This window comes from Diabrotica undecimpunctata, chromosome 1 (assembly GCF_040954645.1).
Source record: "Diabrotica undecimpunctata isolate CICGRU chromosome 1, icDiaUnde3, whole genome shotgun sequence".
In the NCBI taxonomy this organism is placed as follows: Eukaryota; Metazoa; Arthropoda; class Insecta; order Coleoptera; family Chrysomelidae; genus Diabrotica; species Diabrotica undecimpunctata.
In genome coordinates, this window is record NC_092803.1 from 126,300,675 (window position 1) to 126,319,110 (window position 18,436).

At 34.0% G+C, this 18,436-nt stretch overlaps 1 protein-coding gene across 8 annotated transcripts in view; it reads left to right on the forward strand.

Annotated features, from left to right (window-relative positions):
* The window catches only part of RhoGEF2 (Rho guanine nucleotide exchange factor 2), a 498,291-nt gene that overhangs the window by 58,915 nt on the left and 420,940 nt on the right, over window positions 1–18,436 (forward strand). For all 8 annotated transcript variants that reach the window (XM_072519486.1, XM_072519503.1, XM_072519501.1 and 5 more), the window contains one exon: window positions 12,218–12,418. In XM_072519486.1, coding sequence (XP_072375587.1) covers window positions 12,218–12,418 — 201 coding nt within the window. The remainder of the gene's footprint in view (window positions 1–12,217; window positions 12,419–18,436) is intronic.

Here is an 18,436-nt window from a genome sequence, read left to right on the forward strand (position 1 = left end):
TTTGGGAATACTTCGGGATGAGATAATTAGAATATAGAACACAATATCCCCAGAAGGATATTGAATACTTAATAAGAAACGAGCCCATGTGCATCCAGAAGTGTATTGCCCACGGAGAGGCTTCAAGCATCAACACATTATTAATTGATTTGCCGTGTCAGTTGTTTCAATCAAATTTGAAATTTTAATAGTTTGTTATATTTTGCTACCTTCTATAATTGTACAAAATATTTTCAAAATATAGTATAATGTAGTACTAGATGTTCGGATTTCTATGTGACTAAGTATATTAATAAGAAAATGTTTTGCACACAATAATCTTCTATTCAAAGGCTGGATGATCCTAGACGCAAGATACGCATTCCGTCTAGAAAGCAACAAATAAAACAACAAATAAACAAAAGACGGCATGAAATCAATGAATAAAAAAATTATTGTATTTTCATTTTTTTTTGAATCTAAAAACCATATGTGTGGTTGAAAAAGAATTGATATTTTTCTGTAAATTTAGGAACCCCAAAAACAATAAGTAGTAAATTATATTCATATAGGTACCCAATATTATGCCCTTATTAATATATTCTAACTATTTAACTTTTGTTGTCTTTGACAAACCTGTCAATTTGTAATTCATATTGACACTTAAATTTTTTTGGCCTTTGGATGCATACCGACTACCGACTCAGCCAGAAACAATTTTTTTAAATCCACAAAGAAAATAAAATTAATTGGCTGTATACCATAAATCACAAAAGTTTTATTTAAAAACCCTTTATAAAAGGTATATAATTAAAAAGATCCTTTTGGCCTACATAACAACTGAAAGTTTTCGGACTAAAAAGTCGATCATCAGTGCATATACCAGGTGTACATGAGTCAAGCCACCAAATATATGGGTAAAAATCCTTGAAAAGGTACAAAATTTGTTGTTAATGTTAAGTTTTTAACATATACCCTGCATGCATGGCAATGTAAGACTCCCAATTTTGGGGGGTTGCTGATCCTGAGACGATGTATGGGCTATAGATGGCAACTTTTATAAAAATTATTTTACTCAGGGATTAGACTTTTCCCGGCCAGTAGCCAATGAGGACATTGTAATAATTAAATCAAGGTAGACCTCGGATACATTAGGTATACACATTAAGGAAAAACATAAGGAGCAAACAAGATGGTGTTGTTATATTTATATTCTTGTGTTCTGACGAAAAATAAACAATCTTAAATGTCTTTTCTATATAAAGGTGCGATCAGATAGAACGAGGGGCGGCATTCTTGATCAACGAAGAGAGATAAAACATACATAAAAAACAAAATATAAAAACCTAAACCAACCTAACGTGGAATGCCTTTTTTACCCGCAATATTTCTGGTTTATGATCCCTGGGATAGGGCCTATTTATGGCCAGCGCATCCAGTTCCGTGGTTTGTCGATATGGCCAGTGCCGTGGTAATTTTACTATGTAGTGGTCTAACGAAGTTATGTTGGAATTATCAGTGTCTAAATTATCCATCTTAAAAGGAAAAAGGCAGTTAAGATTTAATTTCACGTACAGTGCGTCTGTGTATCCGCTTATACGTATTTCGCCCTAATAGGGCTCTTCAGATACGGCTATTCACAGTTTATTACGAAAATTAGTTTACAGATTTATCCAACTTACTTTACCGGCAACACTGATTTACATAATTAAACTTAACCCTCGATCTCGAAGGGCGTTCTATTGGGGTAATTATCAAAAAGTAAATATACATTTTCCACTTACATAGGGTGTCAACTGTGTTCTCTTTTCGCTACCCCAGCGAAAAGCGCCTTTCTACGAGATGTGAGATGCCGGCTTAAAACAATCAGATACTTTATGTTATATGGGCTTTTGATATTCAATTGAAGAAATTTTCTGAACAGTTTTTTAGGTTGAGCTCTATCTTTTGAGTAGTCGAAGAAAATATGGTCTAGGTCTCCGATTTTGTTATAAACTTCATAACGAATTTCGAACTAGTATTTTGATTTTCTGTAAGTGTGCTGGATAACATGCGTATCCAAATTTCATTCTGCTGATAGTGGTTATACTTTTTCGGTTGTAGTAGTATTTATTGTAAAAAGGGTTTTCTCCTCAATTTGGCGTCTAGTCTGATGTTTCGTGTTAGATTCGTACACACTCTACCACACGTAGGACCATTGTCTCATCGTTTTTTGTTTTGATATGTTTATTTGTTCATTTATATGCTTTCTTTAACATGTTATATGCAATTTCATTGTTTGTTATCCTTGCATGTCCCAGGGGAATTTAATATTTTTATTTTGATCTGGTTTGAATGCTAAATATAATATGATTGAATGTACATATTCTAGTACTTTTTGAATTGATGTTGCCTCAGCTGTTAAAATAGATGAGTGTTTATGCATCGTATATTTTTTTGTACCGTAAAATGGGGTGAAATTGATCACTCTAAAATTATTCATTCAAAAATATGATAATTAATTGTAAAATTCACTACATATTTTATAGTAATATGATTCAACAAGATCTATATTAAATATTTCTTCATAAAAAATACTTTTTTGATTAAGATTTTGACTAAAACATGCAAACAACTGAATGGGGTGAAATTGGTCACCTCTTTTTAAGTGAATGAAAATAGCATATGTAATGCCAGCCGATCATGTTCATCCCATGTTATAAATATTTTTCAAAAAATTTAAGCACTGAAAAATGTATACTGGGGCGAAAGCGAAATTAATCATTGCAATTTAAACCACAATTTGTTTTTCTACAGATTTATTTTATTCACATACAAAACAAAAATATGCTAATACGCCCTAAATTAGGTTTTACAAACAAAAGTTATCTAATATTAAAAAAAAACTGATCCAAAGAGCCATATTCATTAAAAACTAATATTTTCTAAAAATTGTAATCGTATGAAACATGCCATGAAAAGTAAACTTCAATATGCTTAAACCAAAGAATGACAAAGTTGGGCTAGTACTGCAATGTAGAACACCAAAAAACATCATTTTAAACATCTTTGAACATAATGTATCTTAAGTTTAAAGTGATATTCTACATTTCCATTATATCATCCCGTTTCTGTTGAGTTATGGAATTCAGGGTAGGGTAAAATGGCAATATATCACTCACTTCAACCAAACATTTATCATGTTCGACCAGTTTGAAGGCCTTCTTTACTTCTTCGCTAGATTTATATCCTATAACGTCTAGGTCCTTTTTATTGGCTTTTTGAATTTTAGCAACATAGCGATAGTATTGCTTCTTCTTTCTTCCTTCCAATACCTCTACTAACAGAAAAAGTCCTTTGATTTCATCCTTGTTATAGGCAAAATATTCAACCCCCTCATTATTTTCAGACTCATCCAAGTTAGACGTTTCGCTTTCTGTTTCGTTATCACTTGGTGGCTCTTCTTCACTCTCGCTTTCAGTTTTATCAGGTTGCTGAGCTACAACACTTTTTCCAGGCTCGACATTTAGTTTGATTCGCTTAATATTTCTCCTGGATGATGCAGCCGAATATCTTTTCTCCTTTAGATAATGTACCAAAAAAGGTTGTCGATTTCGCCCTCTTTTTCGTCATCTTCTCTAGGTTACTTATTGTAAACTTGTAAAAAACTTATACTTATTGTATAAAACTTGTAAATTCCCGTGGCTACAAAGGAGGAAGCAATAATTCGTTTTATAACGCTGTTTTCGTCCGCTATTTTTGTTTTTTTGTTCGTGTACTGAAGGGTAGTATTTAACAAGTTTGAAAAATCTTTTCTCATCTATTGCGGTTAAAGTGGGGTGACAATTTTTCCAATCACCAAGTGTTTCCCTCCAAGCCATCTGAAAGGGACGGAAAAAACCGACATCAAGTATTTGGGTCAAATGTGTTGAGTTTTTGACCAAACATATAAAACCCACACTGTTTTATTCGCATAAAGATATCACCTCATCGGTAAAATGTGAGGAAAGGTTATCTCCTATGATGATTTTTTGCCCTTCAAGACGTTTTGCCTTTGGTAAAAAAGTGAAAGGAAACCAATCCGTAAATGTCTGTGAATTTATCGACCCATGATGGGTGCGATTATATCGATAACCTACAGAGCAGCATCTGTCAGTACAACAAGGTGATCTTTTTGGATCATTTTCAGTCCATTGTAACCACATTTTTTCTGCTTTATAAATTACATAGGGGTAACAGCAATCCAGAAGCCGAAGCACACATCATTGTAGTCGTTGCTGCTATAATAAAATTAAAATTCCGTTCGGGATATTTGGTGCCGCGTTGAAATATCATTTTCTTATTTCCGGGGTTATTGTCTGTATTGTGTATTAGGTGGAATATTTTCTAATTCTCTACGCAGATTCTCGAAGTAGGCAACTAAAGTTTGTTTTGAAATATTAGCTCTAGGTCTTTTAATATTGGTCACCATTTTTTAGGTAATTTCTTCTTTATGCCGTCTCAGTAATGAATGTACCCAGCCTGCTCCAAATAAATTGTTTTTGAAAAGAGGCACTTGTCGACCCTGAGCATCCAAATCACTTTTGACTAAATATTTTATATCTCGCAAAACAATTGAAAATTCCCGACTCGCCGCATATTACCGAACGCTGTATAGTGGTTACAGTATATGGTATATGGTACAGTCTGCCGCTCACCATTTTTTCTTCCATGTCGGCCATTATAGCGGTTATTACGGGTTCCGTAGAGATTTTATATTCTGCAGCGTGACGTAAGGGCCATTCTTCCTTAAGAACTTTCTAGAGGGCATTTTATACCCTTACTTCATCATAGTCCTTATATGGACGAACACTAAGTTTTCTTATATAATTTCGAAACATTTTTTCTGAAAAGGAAGCACTAATTTAAGATTTCTTCAGAAAAAATGTTATTAAATTCGCCCCCGGTGGAGATCAGTTTCGCCCCACGACCTGATCAACTTAGTCCCATTGTGAATTTTTAAATTTTCCGCGTAAATTATGATACCCTGAACAATAGCATGTTTATATGTGTTGACAACTTCGAAGTGGTTAAAGAATTTAAATATCTAGGAGCAACAATCACAAATGACAACAAATTAGAGCGAGAAGTTGAAACGAGAATAATGGCAGGAAACAGATCTTTCTTTGCAATGCAACATCTAATGAAGTCAAAACTTCTTTCACGAGATACAAAAATCCGGATATAAAAGACCATAATACGACCAGCAGTCGCGTATGGAAGCGAAACATGGACGCTAACAAAAAGAGAAATAAATAAATTGCTGGTGTGGGAACGTAAAATTCTTCGAATGATATATGGCCCTTGCAGAAACAGTCTGACAAACGAATGGAGGGGCCGATACAATAACGAGCTAGAGTCTCTATTCGGAAAAGAAGATCTAGTCAGATATATAAAGGCCAATAGACTCAGATGGGCAGAGCATGTGATACGCAGTAACGACAATCGCCTTATAAACAATGTGTTCTGGGAAAGGCCAGAGGGAAGAAGGTCTGTAGGGCGGCCTAGAAAGAGGTGGAAAGATGCAGTCAAAGAAGATCTAGAGAAAATGGGAGTGCGACAATGGGAATTACTGGCACAGGACCGACAAACATGGAAGGCAATAGTAAACGCGGCAAAGACTCACGAAGAGTTGTAGCGCCACTGATGATGATGACATGTGTTGACAAAGAACATGTAACTATTAAGATAATTATTTAAAATCGCACATTTTTTTTTAGTTTTTCTCGGGCACTGGAAAGTTAGGAAGCTAAAGAAACTTATCAAAAATATAGCCATAATTAAAACAAGCTTTTTTCCATAAAAAAAAATGTACATAATTACTTCAACTAATCAATCACAGGTTTCACGCTATTGTTTACTAACTAAAGCGACGTTGTCAATCCTGAAAATTAAAATACATATTCAGAATCATTCACAATCATTAATTTCGCTCTTTTGAATCAATTTCACCCCATTTTACGGTATATGTTTAGGTATTACGAAGGTGAAGAAATACTCTTATGAGTTTAGTCTCATATCTCTAAGATTATAGTTGTGTTTAATTTATATAATTCAGAACCTTGTTTTTATTAGCATTTTTTGCTACTTCTTTTATTTCTATATTTAGAGTTATTGTTAACGTAGTCTTATTGCTCAAATTTGTTGGCAATTTCTTCTAATGGTTAAGGTAGCACATCTATCTGCAGCAGGAGTTTGCAAGATATCTGGCGATAATAATGTATCCTTCTTAATTATGTTTTTGTAATATTTCGTACATTTCAAATAATCTTTTCTATTTATAAACTTGTGCTAATTATTATGCACAAATATATTGCACTATTTTTAACATGTTTGTATACATATCCCAATTTTTAACTGTTATCTCTTGACCGAACCCATAATTGTTTTGATCAAGTAAACATACATATGCAGGTGTCTATCATGTATTGAGTTAATTGCACTATTTTCAACTACAATCTGACCTAGACAAACTGGAGTTCAAGGAGTAGGACATTTTTTCTTGCTTACTGGATTTTTTTTTATTTCAAGATTCTCCCTATTAAGTATACTAGAGATGTATGTTTACATATATCTGTACACAAACAAAAATAATTGTGTTTTCGAATTGTTTGCTAATTAGAATATTATTTAATCGAGTAGTAGATATAGTCGTAGTAATCTAGTATCTATAGTTTGACCTTTGAACAAATGTATTTTGTTTATATTAGGAAAGTTCGCCGACAAAAAGTTTAATATTAAAATATGTAAAAGAAGAAACTTGGAATTCTTATCTTTTTTGCGTAAGAAGTACCTTGTTGGACACTCCAGAATCTTCCTATTTCCAATAATCCTAGCTGGACCTCCGCTGATCATGGTAAATTGTGTTAATCAGACAACAATATGGTTAACATCAGTGCACTTAATTTCTTTCCCGATTTCCGTGTAACAGTTTTAAAAATAAACGGGTTTATAACCTGTTAATATAAAAATAAACAGTGAAAGAGTCAGATAGACGACGCATAGACGCTTTTGAAATGTGGACATGGAGACGACTGCTTAGAATTCCATGGACGGCTCGCCACACGAATGTCTCGGTTCTAGATGAAATTAAACTCAATCAGCGTCTCTCTAGTACTGTTTACTGTAGAATTGTCTAAGTTCTTTGATCTAATGGAGCGATTGCTGGTTCAAGGAAGGCCTCAGAGTCAACACCAACGCGGAGATCTCCACAGAGATGGGCAAGCATTAAGAAGAAGATTCTCAACAAACAGTATAGTAATATATTATTAATCAAACGATCCGAGCTGCTGAAGCTCAATGATGAACCACAACACATGTACTGAGATGTTAATGACTATGATGGTGATGAACGGAAATGCAGAGCGCTTTGAATAAAATATGGTGAGACGTGGATGTACCTGTGTGACTGACATAAGAGCAGCTATGATGTACAACACTAAGTGTTAGATAGATAAAAACAATTAACAACAAATGCAAGTTTATTGGAGGAAGAATAGATTAAGATCTTCTTCTTCTTCTTCTCGTAGCACTACAACCCGGGGTGGGTTTTGACTGACTGCACAACTTGCTTCCATCTTGAACGGTCGTCCATAATAGTTGGGTCAGTGGTCAGCCCCATTGTTCTTAGATCTGACCATATATTGTCTCTCCATCGCATTCGTGGACTTCCTCCCATATTAATTTGGCAAGGCGGTTATTAGGGAGTCTATGGACATGGCCAACCCATCTAAGACGTTGGGATTTAATCTCTTGGACCATATCGCTCGTTCTGTACATCTGCTTGACCTCAGCATTTGTTCTCATTCGGTATTGGTTGCTATTAATGTCGTGATGAGGCCCAAAGATTCTTCTGAAGATTTTTCTCTCAAACATCTAAGTTTTCTTTAAGTTTCTTTGGTCAGGGTCCACGTCTCACACCCATACATGAGCACCGGTCTAATCACCATTTTATATATGCTAATCTTTGATGTTCGTGTTAGGCTTTTAGATTTAATAGTATTGTGGAGGTTGTACATACATCTGTTTGCTGCCTGAATTCTTCCCTTAAATAGATTAAGATGATTAGAGTAAATTCTTGGAAGTGTCATAGGAATAAAATCGAAGGTTTGGGAAATCTGTGGGAGACCGTTAGACAAAACATGAATATAAAATCAAAATCCACAAGGAAAATAATTCCTGTAGTTAGCTGTATACCACGTATAACAAAAGAGGTTAGTCTTTGTATGTGGGTATATTTTATTTTATAAAAACCCTTAAAAGGGCAACATTAAAAGCACGAACGTTTTCGGAACAACTGTTCCATCATCAGGTTAAAATACCTAAAATAAGTATAAACCATTTAATTACAGCAAACGTGGTTTAAAATTTTGACTAAGGTTAAAGAAACAATAAAATGGTTATACTTACAGGTTACCATGCCTGAGCCACCAAAATATTTGGGTAAAAACCCTTTAAAATGAAATGTGTTACCAAAGATTGTACATGATGTTGATAATATTATATGATGTTTAATATTTTAATTAGATTTTACTTCAGGTAACATACACCCATGCTTAAGTGAGTTCCAGTGTCCGGAGAGTAAACCTCTTCAAACGGACTTCAGCTGGCAACTGATTGATAAGACACTCATGAACGGTGTCAAAAACAAAATGTCAATGAACCATGAAACAGTGTTAGTTAAACATTATATTACTACAGCCAAAAGATTAAAAAACTTTGATGATGTTAAAATGATAACAGCAATCCAGGTGTTGGGATTTAAAAAATTTTCTATAATTATTTAATATTGAATATAAAAGATGTAAATTACTGGTGTTGTTGAAGGTCAAGTTTAAGAGGATGACTATTATAAGAGGATTAAGATTATAATATAAATTTAATTAATTATATTATAATCTTAATAATAATTAATAGTCAATATTGACTATTTAGTCAAGGAAAAGCAAAGAAGCCCCAACTGCGTTAATCGCCATGTATCTTTCAACCGTGACTTTCAACCCTTACACCGACAACTCTTCTCATAACCCACACTTCTCAAATTTACCCCATCTTCTTTATCTGACCTTCCTCTATAAACGTCAACACCTTAATCCTTCTCAACAATTGTTGCTTTTTAAAACAACCATTCTCTCTACACTACTGTCACAACACTCCCTCCAAAAGAATTTTTCAGCCCCCTATTGTTAACATCATATCTATTATACCTCACTATTTCATTATTTTACAATCTTCACGTTTACATCATATTCCTGTCCATTCTTTTTCTTTTACTAGTTCTCTGTCTTTTCATATATCTACCATCCACTCATTAGTTCTAAACTCACTAAACATTTAAACACAATCCAGCAATTCATCAGAATTCACATTCAGAAAATATATTTTGTTCAGGGTGCTAGATGCTTTAAGCATGAAGGACCTCTATCATCTCTAATTTTGTTGATTAACTCATTCATTTCCCTTTAACCCACTCTCCTTTATTCTTTAGTCTTTTCATTTACTTTTATTCCTGCCAGGTCTCTGAGGATCTCAGCCTTTCCAAATTTTTAAATTTAATCACATATATTATAACTTTAATTCCTTCAGCCGGAAGATTTTCAATTCCTTTTCTCAATCTATTGGACTCACTTATATTAAAATTTTTACGATACAAGCAGTATTAAACAATTTCATCTATATACGAAGTCTTACATTAGCTACAAATATATACTATTTATTTTTCCTTGTCCTAGATGTAAGCAACATAAAAGGACATTTCCATATATTTCAGCTAATTCGTCACAAATTACACCTTTTAGACCACACTCCATACGATAAGGAGTAAAATAAGCTGCCTAATGCATACGTCATCCTCTTAAACTTGGCCTTCAACAACACCAGTAATGTACATCTTTTATATTCAATATTAAATAACTATAGAAAAATTTTTAAATCCCAACACCTGGATTGCTGTTATCATTTTAACATCATCAAAGTTTTTTAATCTTTTGGCTGTAGTAATATAATGTTTAACTAACACTGTTTCATGGTTCATTGACATTTTGTTTTTGACACCGTTCATAAGTGTCTTATCAATCAGTTGCCAGCTGAAGTCCGTTTGAAGAGGTTTACTCTCCGGACACTGGAACTCACTTAAGCATGGGTGTATGTTACCTGAAGTAAAATCTAATTAAAATATTATACATCATATAATATTATCAACATCATGTACAATCTTTGGTAACACATTTCATTTTAAAGGGTTTTTACCCAAATATTTTGGTGGCTCAGGCATGGTAACCTGTAAGTATAACCATTTTATTGTTTCTTTAACCTTAGTCAAAATTTTAAACCACGTTTGCTGTAATTAAATGGTTTATACTTATTTTAGGTATTTTAACCTGATGATGGAACAGTTGTTCCGAAAACGTTCGTGCTTTTAATGTTGCCCTTTTAAGGGTTTTTATAAAATAAAATATACCCACATACAAAGACTAACCTCTTTTATGAATATAAAATTTTTTGGAGAAACAACAGCCAGTGTATAAGCCATGTTTCCTCTCGCAACTAGACCAATAGATGGTAACTTGTGTTTTTTTTATCGTGGAATAGCAAAATTTATTTAACAGGTATTCCCAAACGGAACAAATACATATCTTATTCTGGACCATTACTATAGCACTTATATTGAATCCCAATTGTACCACTTCATCGATGTGTAATTCAATTGATAATAAGAAAGGCATTGAGCATTTCACCACTTTTAAAAAGTTTAGTTGCTAGTATACCTTGCTTTCAGCAAGTAACTACACACAATTTGAGTCAGTTGAAATATTTTTCCGAGTTATGAATTTCCTCCATTTTGTTGTTGAAGTTTTCCACGACCTTGAAAATTTTATATCATGGATTAGGATTAGGAGCAAAATGAAATGCCTCTCAGATCCCTAAATTTCTATCTGCATTTTCTCGAGGAAACAAATTTACCATTACAATAATTATCATTGGTACTCCAAGGGTCCGTGAGCCTTTTTAGGCGGACAACCCATATAGAATGGAAGTTTTGTGGGCCATCTCTTTCGGCACCGGGTACCATTTACGTACTCGGTTTATACACTACGTGAGTGTTTTGAAAAGTTCTGGCCCGTTCTTAATAAATTCTGCTGGAATTCGCTCTGGTACTTGTAGTACGTCCATTTTGAGCTGTTTCATCACTTTTTTTATTGTCATTGCCAATATTCATTGTTTTGACTTTCTTCAATTGATATTTCGGTAGGCTAAGTTGCAAAGTATTGTTACACTTCTTTCAAATAACTTTATTCAACACCACTTGTTTACAATACTTTAACAGAATGACAACTATAAACTCCAAAACTCAAAATACTACTGTTATAAACTGTCAACAACATATGTTTATATAGTTTTTCTGATGTTTCAGACTTCACTAGAAATTTCAGAATTTTTCATTAGCATCTCGAATATTCTAGACTTCTTTTTTTTTCGTCAAGGAACTTTTTCTATGTGGGATAAATCTTACGGTACTTTCGTAATACTGCTCGCTCCTTTATAAGTATTCGCCTCGAATAACTGGTCATTTTACCACGTGTTTACCACCAAGTATCAACTGGTCATAAATCTTACGGAACTTTCGTAATAGTATTCATCTTTGAGGAGGAGATTCCCACAGGCAAAAGACCACTCGGACGTCCCAGAATGCGATGGAGAGATAACATCCAAGCAGATCTCTGGAAAATGAACATTCCATTTGACCCTAGGTTGATGGAAGACTGAACAAATTGGAAAAAAGTTGTACAGTCAGCCAAGACCCACCCAGAGTTGTAGCTTGTGATGATGATGATTCATCTTTGTCTTACGTAAACAAATCTTATAGTGATTGATCCATTTTTTTGTAGGTATAAGTTTAATCTCAGCGCAATTGTTTCACTAGATCTGATTCTTTTTATGTATTTCCATGATTCCGAACATTTTCCTTAAGAAACCTAACCTAATCTAACCTATTATTTTCTTGTCATGTTTTGTCCCATATTTCTCTTTACATTACTACTAGTTCGCCTTGTATTTCTTCTGTTTAAAAGTAATGGTGTCTGACATCTTCTGTTTGTGTGTTAACCCATTTTAGGTACAATTGTTTCTTGTGATCAACTCTTTTATATGATAATTCCACCAAATTTTATTGCTGCAATATTGGCACCAGATTTTTGATCTCAAATTCATTTATTTTCAGAACGAAAAACAGTATCAACTGCAGCTAGAAAAAGAGCAGTACTATAAATTAATGATAGAAAAAGAGCAGCACTACATAGACCTTCTACGCAGCCAAATAGCTTCTTCTACTTCTCCGGACGAAAAGAAGTGTCAGGAATTACTTAAGACAGAGAAAAATCTCCATACATTGCGGGCGATGTTACAACGGAATCAAAGTGAGGTAAGTTCTGGAAAAAAAATTAAACTACGTGTTTTACTAAGGATGAATATGTGATCATGTGCAGTAGCGACTTTAGAGCTGTATGTATGTCTGTGTGCTGGTAATGAATGATTTGCTTTACTTCATTGAGTAGATGTGGAATAATATCTGAGTTGAAACCTATGCTTTTATGCAATTCGATTAAAAATGTTCACAATATTAATTTAATAACAACTGGCAGTGATTATGGTGAGGGGAGAATTTTTTGTCCGAAAATTGTCACTAAGAAATATGTTTCCGTTTTTATTAAAGCTTAAAGCACTTGTTTTCCAGAATGTTATTCATAAATGGAATATGTGTTCCAATGCGCTTTGAAGCTCTAGTATTCTGTTATCTAAATATCTAAAGATAATTAATTTATAACCTCAGCTGTGTTCTTATATGACGCCTTAGATTGTTCGTACAACATACCAGTGCTATGACAGTTGCCAACATCGAAGAATTCTGATATGGCACATAGAAAAGGAAGAAAATTTTTTTCTTCCTTCATAAGCATATTTAATATGCTTAAGTACAACGATAGTGAAACTTTGAATTAATCTCTGAACATTTTCTGGTTGAAGAAAATCACTAATACTAATGGTTTTCTACCAGTTCAAAAGAATCAAATTTTAAGATAAATGAAAGTACAGTTATGAAGGTCATGAATCAACATTTCCGTCAAAGTAATAAGACTCGGTAAAAGAGATAATATGTATATTGTTCGTCGGAGTGCAAATAAAAAAGACGTTCTGTATGTGTTCTTGTCAATATACATAAATTATAATTCACAGATTAAAATTTAAACACCGTTTGCCTCCTTAGCTATTGTAGAAAATATGGGGCTCACAATAAACTAAGAAATAAACCAAAGTAACGACGTTGATTCCGAACGGCAAAAGACTAATAAAAATTTAGCGTAGAGAATTGCAATTTAGAGATTGTAAACAAATTCATATGCACACGCTCCTTCTAGCTCAATAATGGAGAAAATAAAAATCGGCAACATTAACGAAAATGTTTCTTTGGATACCAAATATCCAAAGAACAGGAACTTGGCAAAAGAAAACAAAATAACAAAAAACTCTACTAAAACTAAAAACTACTACTAAAAAATCACTACTACCAGTGCGGGTATATGGATTGGAATATGGAGTATTTCTAAAACTGATGGTCCACTCTTCTTGGATCTAAAGATTTTAACAGTACATGGTGCAGCCTGTGACAACAGCAGCTGGAGATATAACTTCAAGATTTAATATATAAGAAATATAAATAAATGACAGAATATAGGGATGTAGTATCCTTCGCAAAAATAGGTAGGATATATCGGAAAGACACCTGTCAAGAGCGAATAAAAGCTTCCAGAAAACTCCTATTATTATTGCTTCTGGAAAATAGGAGTCGGGGCAGTCCAAGACTAAAGTGGAAGGATGAGGAACGTGAGAATGATTGGCGCAGAAAATTGGTATTGGACAGGAACGACTGGCGAATATTTATGATAAGATCTAGTTGCGGGAGATGATATTACCGATTAAAACATCTGCTTGGAGAGTATAACACCAACAGAAAAACATATGTCGACAGTATTAAAAATAAGTAGATGGCATATAATTAGCACCGGAAGATGGTACTTCAACAAAACAAAGTTCCAAATTTCATTCTTAAAAATGACACTTATTTCACAAACTTCTTACGCGGATAAATTTTTGCCTGCAGATAGCCAGTTAAAAAAAATATTCTTTTTTATGTATTGGTTTTGGTATTGGATTGGTATTATTTTTGGATATTTTCTTATCGCTTCTGATACAACCTAAGAGCACAATCATATTTATTTATTGCGAATCATAATTAAAAAAAAATATTTTTGAAGAAATTATTCGTTGTTATTTATATTAAAACAGGCTTCAGCTCAGATATTTAGATAAAAAATGCGTTGGTTTAGTAAGATGTCATCACGTTCATCATAAATCTAAATACCTTTTGAATGAAAAGTGAAAATACTGATTATATAAGATGTGTTGGCGTTAAAAACAATAATTAAGTTTGCAAAATAGGAAAAGAAATACAATCAATTCATTAATGGAAAGCTATATAGACGTATCTATTAATATTCAATCAGATTGTGCAAAAATAGGCCCAGAAATATTATACATATACCTACATTTAACATTGTTGAAATACAAAAATCAATTTGGTCCATAACTTGCGTCCTAAATTTTTCAATTTTTTGAGAAACTAATGGATTAAATGACAATCACAAGCAAAACACATTAATTCATTAAATTTACCGATGCGATGTTTCTGTACGTCTTTTGGAAAGCTCTTTAACTACTACACAACGCATAACACATAGTTTCATGATTAAAGAGCCTCAAAAAGGACATAAATAAACGTCGAAACGTCGGTAATTTAATGAATTAATATGTTTTTTTAATTGACCTTATCCACTAGATTCTAAAAAAAGTCAATGGTAATGATTTTCCCCTTTTCTTTAGTTTGGATGCCCCTCTTTCTACATATACTACATGATCCTTTTGATTTGACAGTTTCTTGATTTGAATCTCTTGTGTGTCAAACCTATATATTAATCTATGTACATTGTACACCTTATGTCCATATATTATGATTAATGTAATGTCACAAACTTTGAAATAATGAATTTCTGCCGTTCCAATGTCTTATGCCTGTAGAAAATAAGGCATTGTAGGTTAAACTTTCTAAACGAAAATACTTCTTTCTCTTCAACTTTTTTTCTCTAAAGAGACTGACAGCGCCTTTGTCTTTTTGCTTTCGTTCCTATATGCACTTGACCTGATCTAATATCACCTGGAAACAGATATATCTTCGGGATAATGTCATCATCAGGTCCACTGCTGAACATAGGCCTCCTCGAAAAACCTCCATTTAGATTTATCTTGCGCTGCTGCAATCCAGTTGGTACAAATCCTCTTTATGTCGTCAGTCCATCTTGTGGGTGGTCTTCCCGGGGTTCGTCTATCCGCTCTCGGTCTCCACTCCAAGATTTTTTTGGTTCACCTATTATCCACCTATGATCGGGATAATGTATATATAATATTAAAATATTTAAATTAGTGATTCATTGTTTTCCGGGTTTATAGGCCGTGATCTGAAATAATTTCTTAATGACGTTTCGTCTGCGATTTTGGCAGACATTATCTAGAGCGATGCGGTAAAGTTCGTAACTGTATATCACTCACTTCACTAATCATGTTCCCGAATATCTACGCTATTTATTGCTTTCGAGTTCCCGCAGGCTCTATCGGTTGGTCCGTATCGGTATTGGAATTTTCGGTTTATCTTGGGAGAAACTTCCTACTTCGTAGTGCTGAAATCCCTATCTTGTCCAGGTCTAGTGGATTAGTACCAAATGCTTTTGGAGTCCTTGTTAGTCTCCAAAAAGTGTTTGTCGTTTGCGATATAGTGCCTCGCAATCATGCAAACTTTGATTGACTGTTTCATGTTGTCTGCTACAGAGTCTGTAATCAAAGTCTCTATGAAACAAGTCCTTTATGGAGGAGTACATTGACTGGCAAGGGACACTTACCAGTCCATCAGTTACCACTTACTTTTTTTCCAATAAGGAAATGATTCTGAGCTGATTCCTGCTTATTTTTAGCAGTACTACAACCTTTAAGCGCATGTTCCTCCAATATACACTTTGCCATGTGCTTGACCAGGTATACTTTCTCAACAAGAGTTATGTTGTGTTCGGATTCAGGCTTTTTTACGATCGCTGACGATGCTTTTTGACACTCCTACAGCTGGCACCGGTCCAAAGTATTTTGTAGCTGATTCTCTTCGGCAATTTCATCATCTCTTTCATCGCCCGATGACCTATATCAGTGTGATAACATCAGTGTAACACAACTGCTGAATATTTCTACACCCGACCCTTCTGCAGTTTTAAACCGGTCTGTGTACCAGGTATAACCCTGTAGTCTGAGTTGTATGTTTCCTCTGTCCCATCCCTCTCGTGGGCAGATGTCCATTAGGAAAGGTACTGTAGGCCAGTATCTGGCTACCATATGGTAATGTTCTGCCGTAGGCCATACTGCCCTTATAACAATGTGCAGAGGAGAGAAGTCCAGTAGGGCCTCCATAGCTGCTGTTGGTTTGCCACTCAGAGCCCCTGCAATTCCAAGGAAAGCAAGGCTTAGCACCTTGCTTAATTTGAGGATGGTACTTTTTTGCTTCACCTTTCAGCCCCACACCACTGATGCATATTTGATTGTTGGCTTTATTATTAAACGCCAAATATATACCGTGTTAAGATGCAGACCTTTTTCTTTGCAATTAAAATAGATCAGGGATTTTTGGGTTTCTACATCCTCCCTGGCTCATATACAACCTGCAATATGTTATATTCAGGTAGCACAATTTTACAATCGGATTGTGATTTCTCTCTTTATGTTTAGGGTGATTATTCGAGCTGTTGTACTACACATCAGTGTGCGTTAGTTTTTAGAACATCAGTCTGTTTGTTTTTTTTTTCCTAATTTAATGTTGACCCAGATCTTAAGATTTAGGGAATTTAGCAACTAAGAAATTAGTAAGTTCTCCTTTCCTATAGCTAGAGATTACAGAAGTGTTATTTGCATAACGGAACTAATACTTTTCTGCTAATTGTAGGGTTGTTGTTTCAATTTTCCATAAAACCGTTTGCTATTACTGCGTCAACGGATTTTCCATTGCAATCCCGTCAGTTTGTTCGAAAAATCGGTCGTCTTACTGGAAATATATTGTGATAAGACAATAAGCAAGGTTCTGAGAACTGCTGACTAATGCACTGTAATGACTCGCCAACTGGCACCATGGTAAACAGTGAAACTATGCAGAAGTTCACTAGTTGGTATATTATGATTCCGATGTTAGTGCGATATCAGTTATTTTCTAGATAAAACTTTTAGAATCCGTACAGACTATCCAATCGATGGTTTTAGCACAGTTGTTAGATATTTTACGATGTATCTGCGCTGCGATTTATGCGTTGACAATGGGTTTTAAAGGAACATTTTCATTATTTTGAAAGGCCGTACAGTTGCAGTGATAGTGTGCTTCTGTCTTTCGTAGGTTGTGCTTAATTGGTATTTCAATAGAAGTAGGCAGGGCAATTTTTCTCAGGATAGATCCATCATCACATTTTCATATAGGTGTTCGTGTCCAGTAGCTCTTTAATGTTATTGGTTCCAAATGATTTGGTTCGTATAAATAGCGTACATATTTTAGCAGCACTCATTAGGAAAAAATAATCCCAAAGCACTACCTTTTCCATGCCAAATCACTATTTATCATTAAAAATACCGACTGCAAAAGCCTTACACCTCTCAAACCAAGTTTTTGATGCCTTTTTCTTCTCAAATTGCTATATTACCATTTTCTACTTCTATAAAAAAAATACTTTTTGAGCTTTACTATGTCTTTACGGTTTTTTTATTTTCTCCCTAAGTATTTCTGTATCTTTTTGTTTTCACAAAAACATCACACAATTTGAATTTTAAGAACAAAAATGGTGGAAAATTGCGATTTTTGATAAATTGTTCGATTTCAACAATAAAAAACATAATTATTTCTTCAAGGGATTTATATAATGAATCATTTATTGTGTGTTTATGTTTGCCATGATTAATTTTAACCTCAATATTATTTATTGATTTATCTTGAAGTCTCATGGTATTTACAATTCTAAATATAAATCGAAACCGTTTGACTATTCTTCCCGTGGTTAAAAAAATGTAAATGAATAATTGGGTAATAACAACTATAAAAAACCGCACATTGAAAGCTTAAGTAACGACAAACCTCATATCTAAATAAAAACATGAGTGTTGCACGTCATGGAAAAAGTGAAATTGGGTAACATTCCGAAGAAAGTTTTAACCCAATGAAATTTTGTATTAGGTGAGGTGAATCCCCGTTTTAGTGGCCAGATGGTCTATAAAGTGTTGAATCTTATGTTATTAAATGATCTGCGTGGGC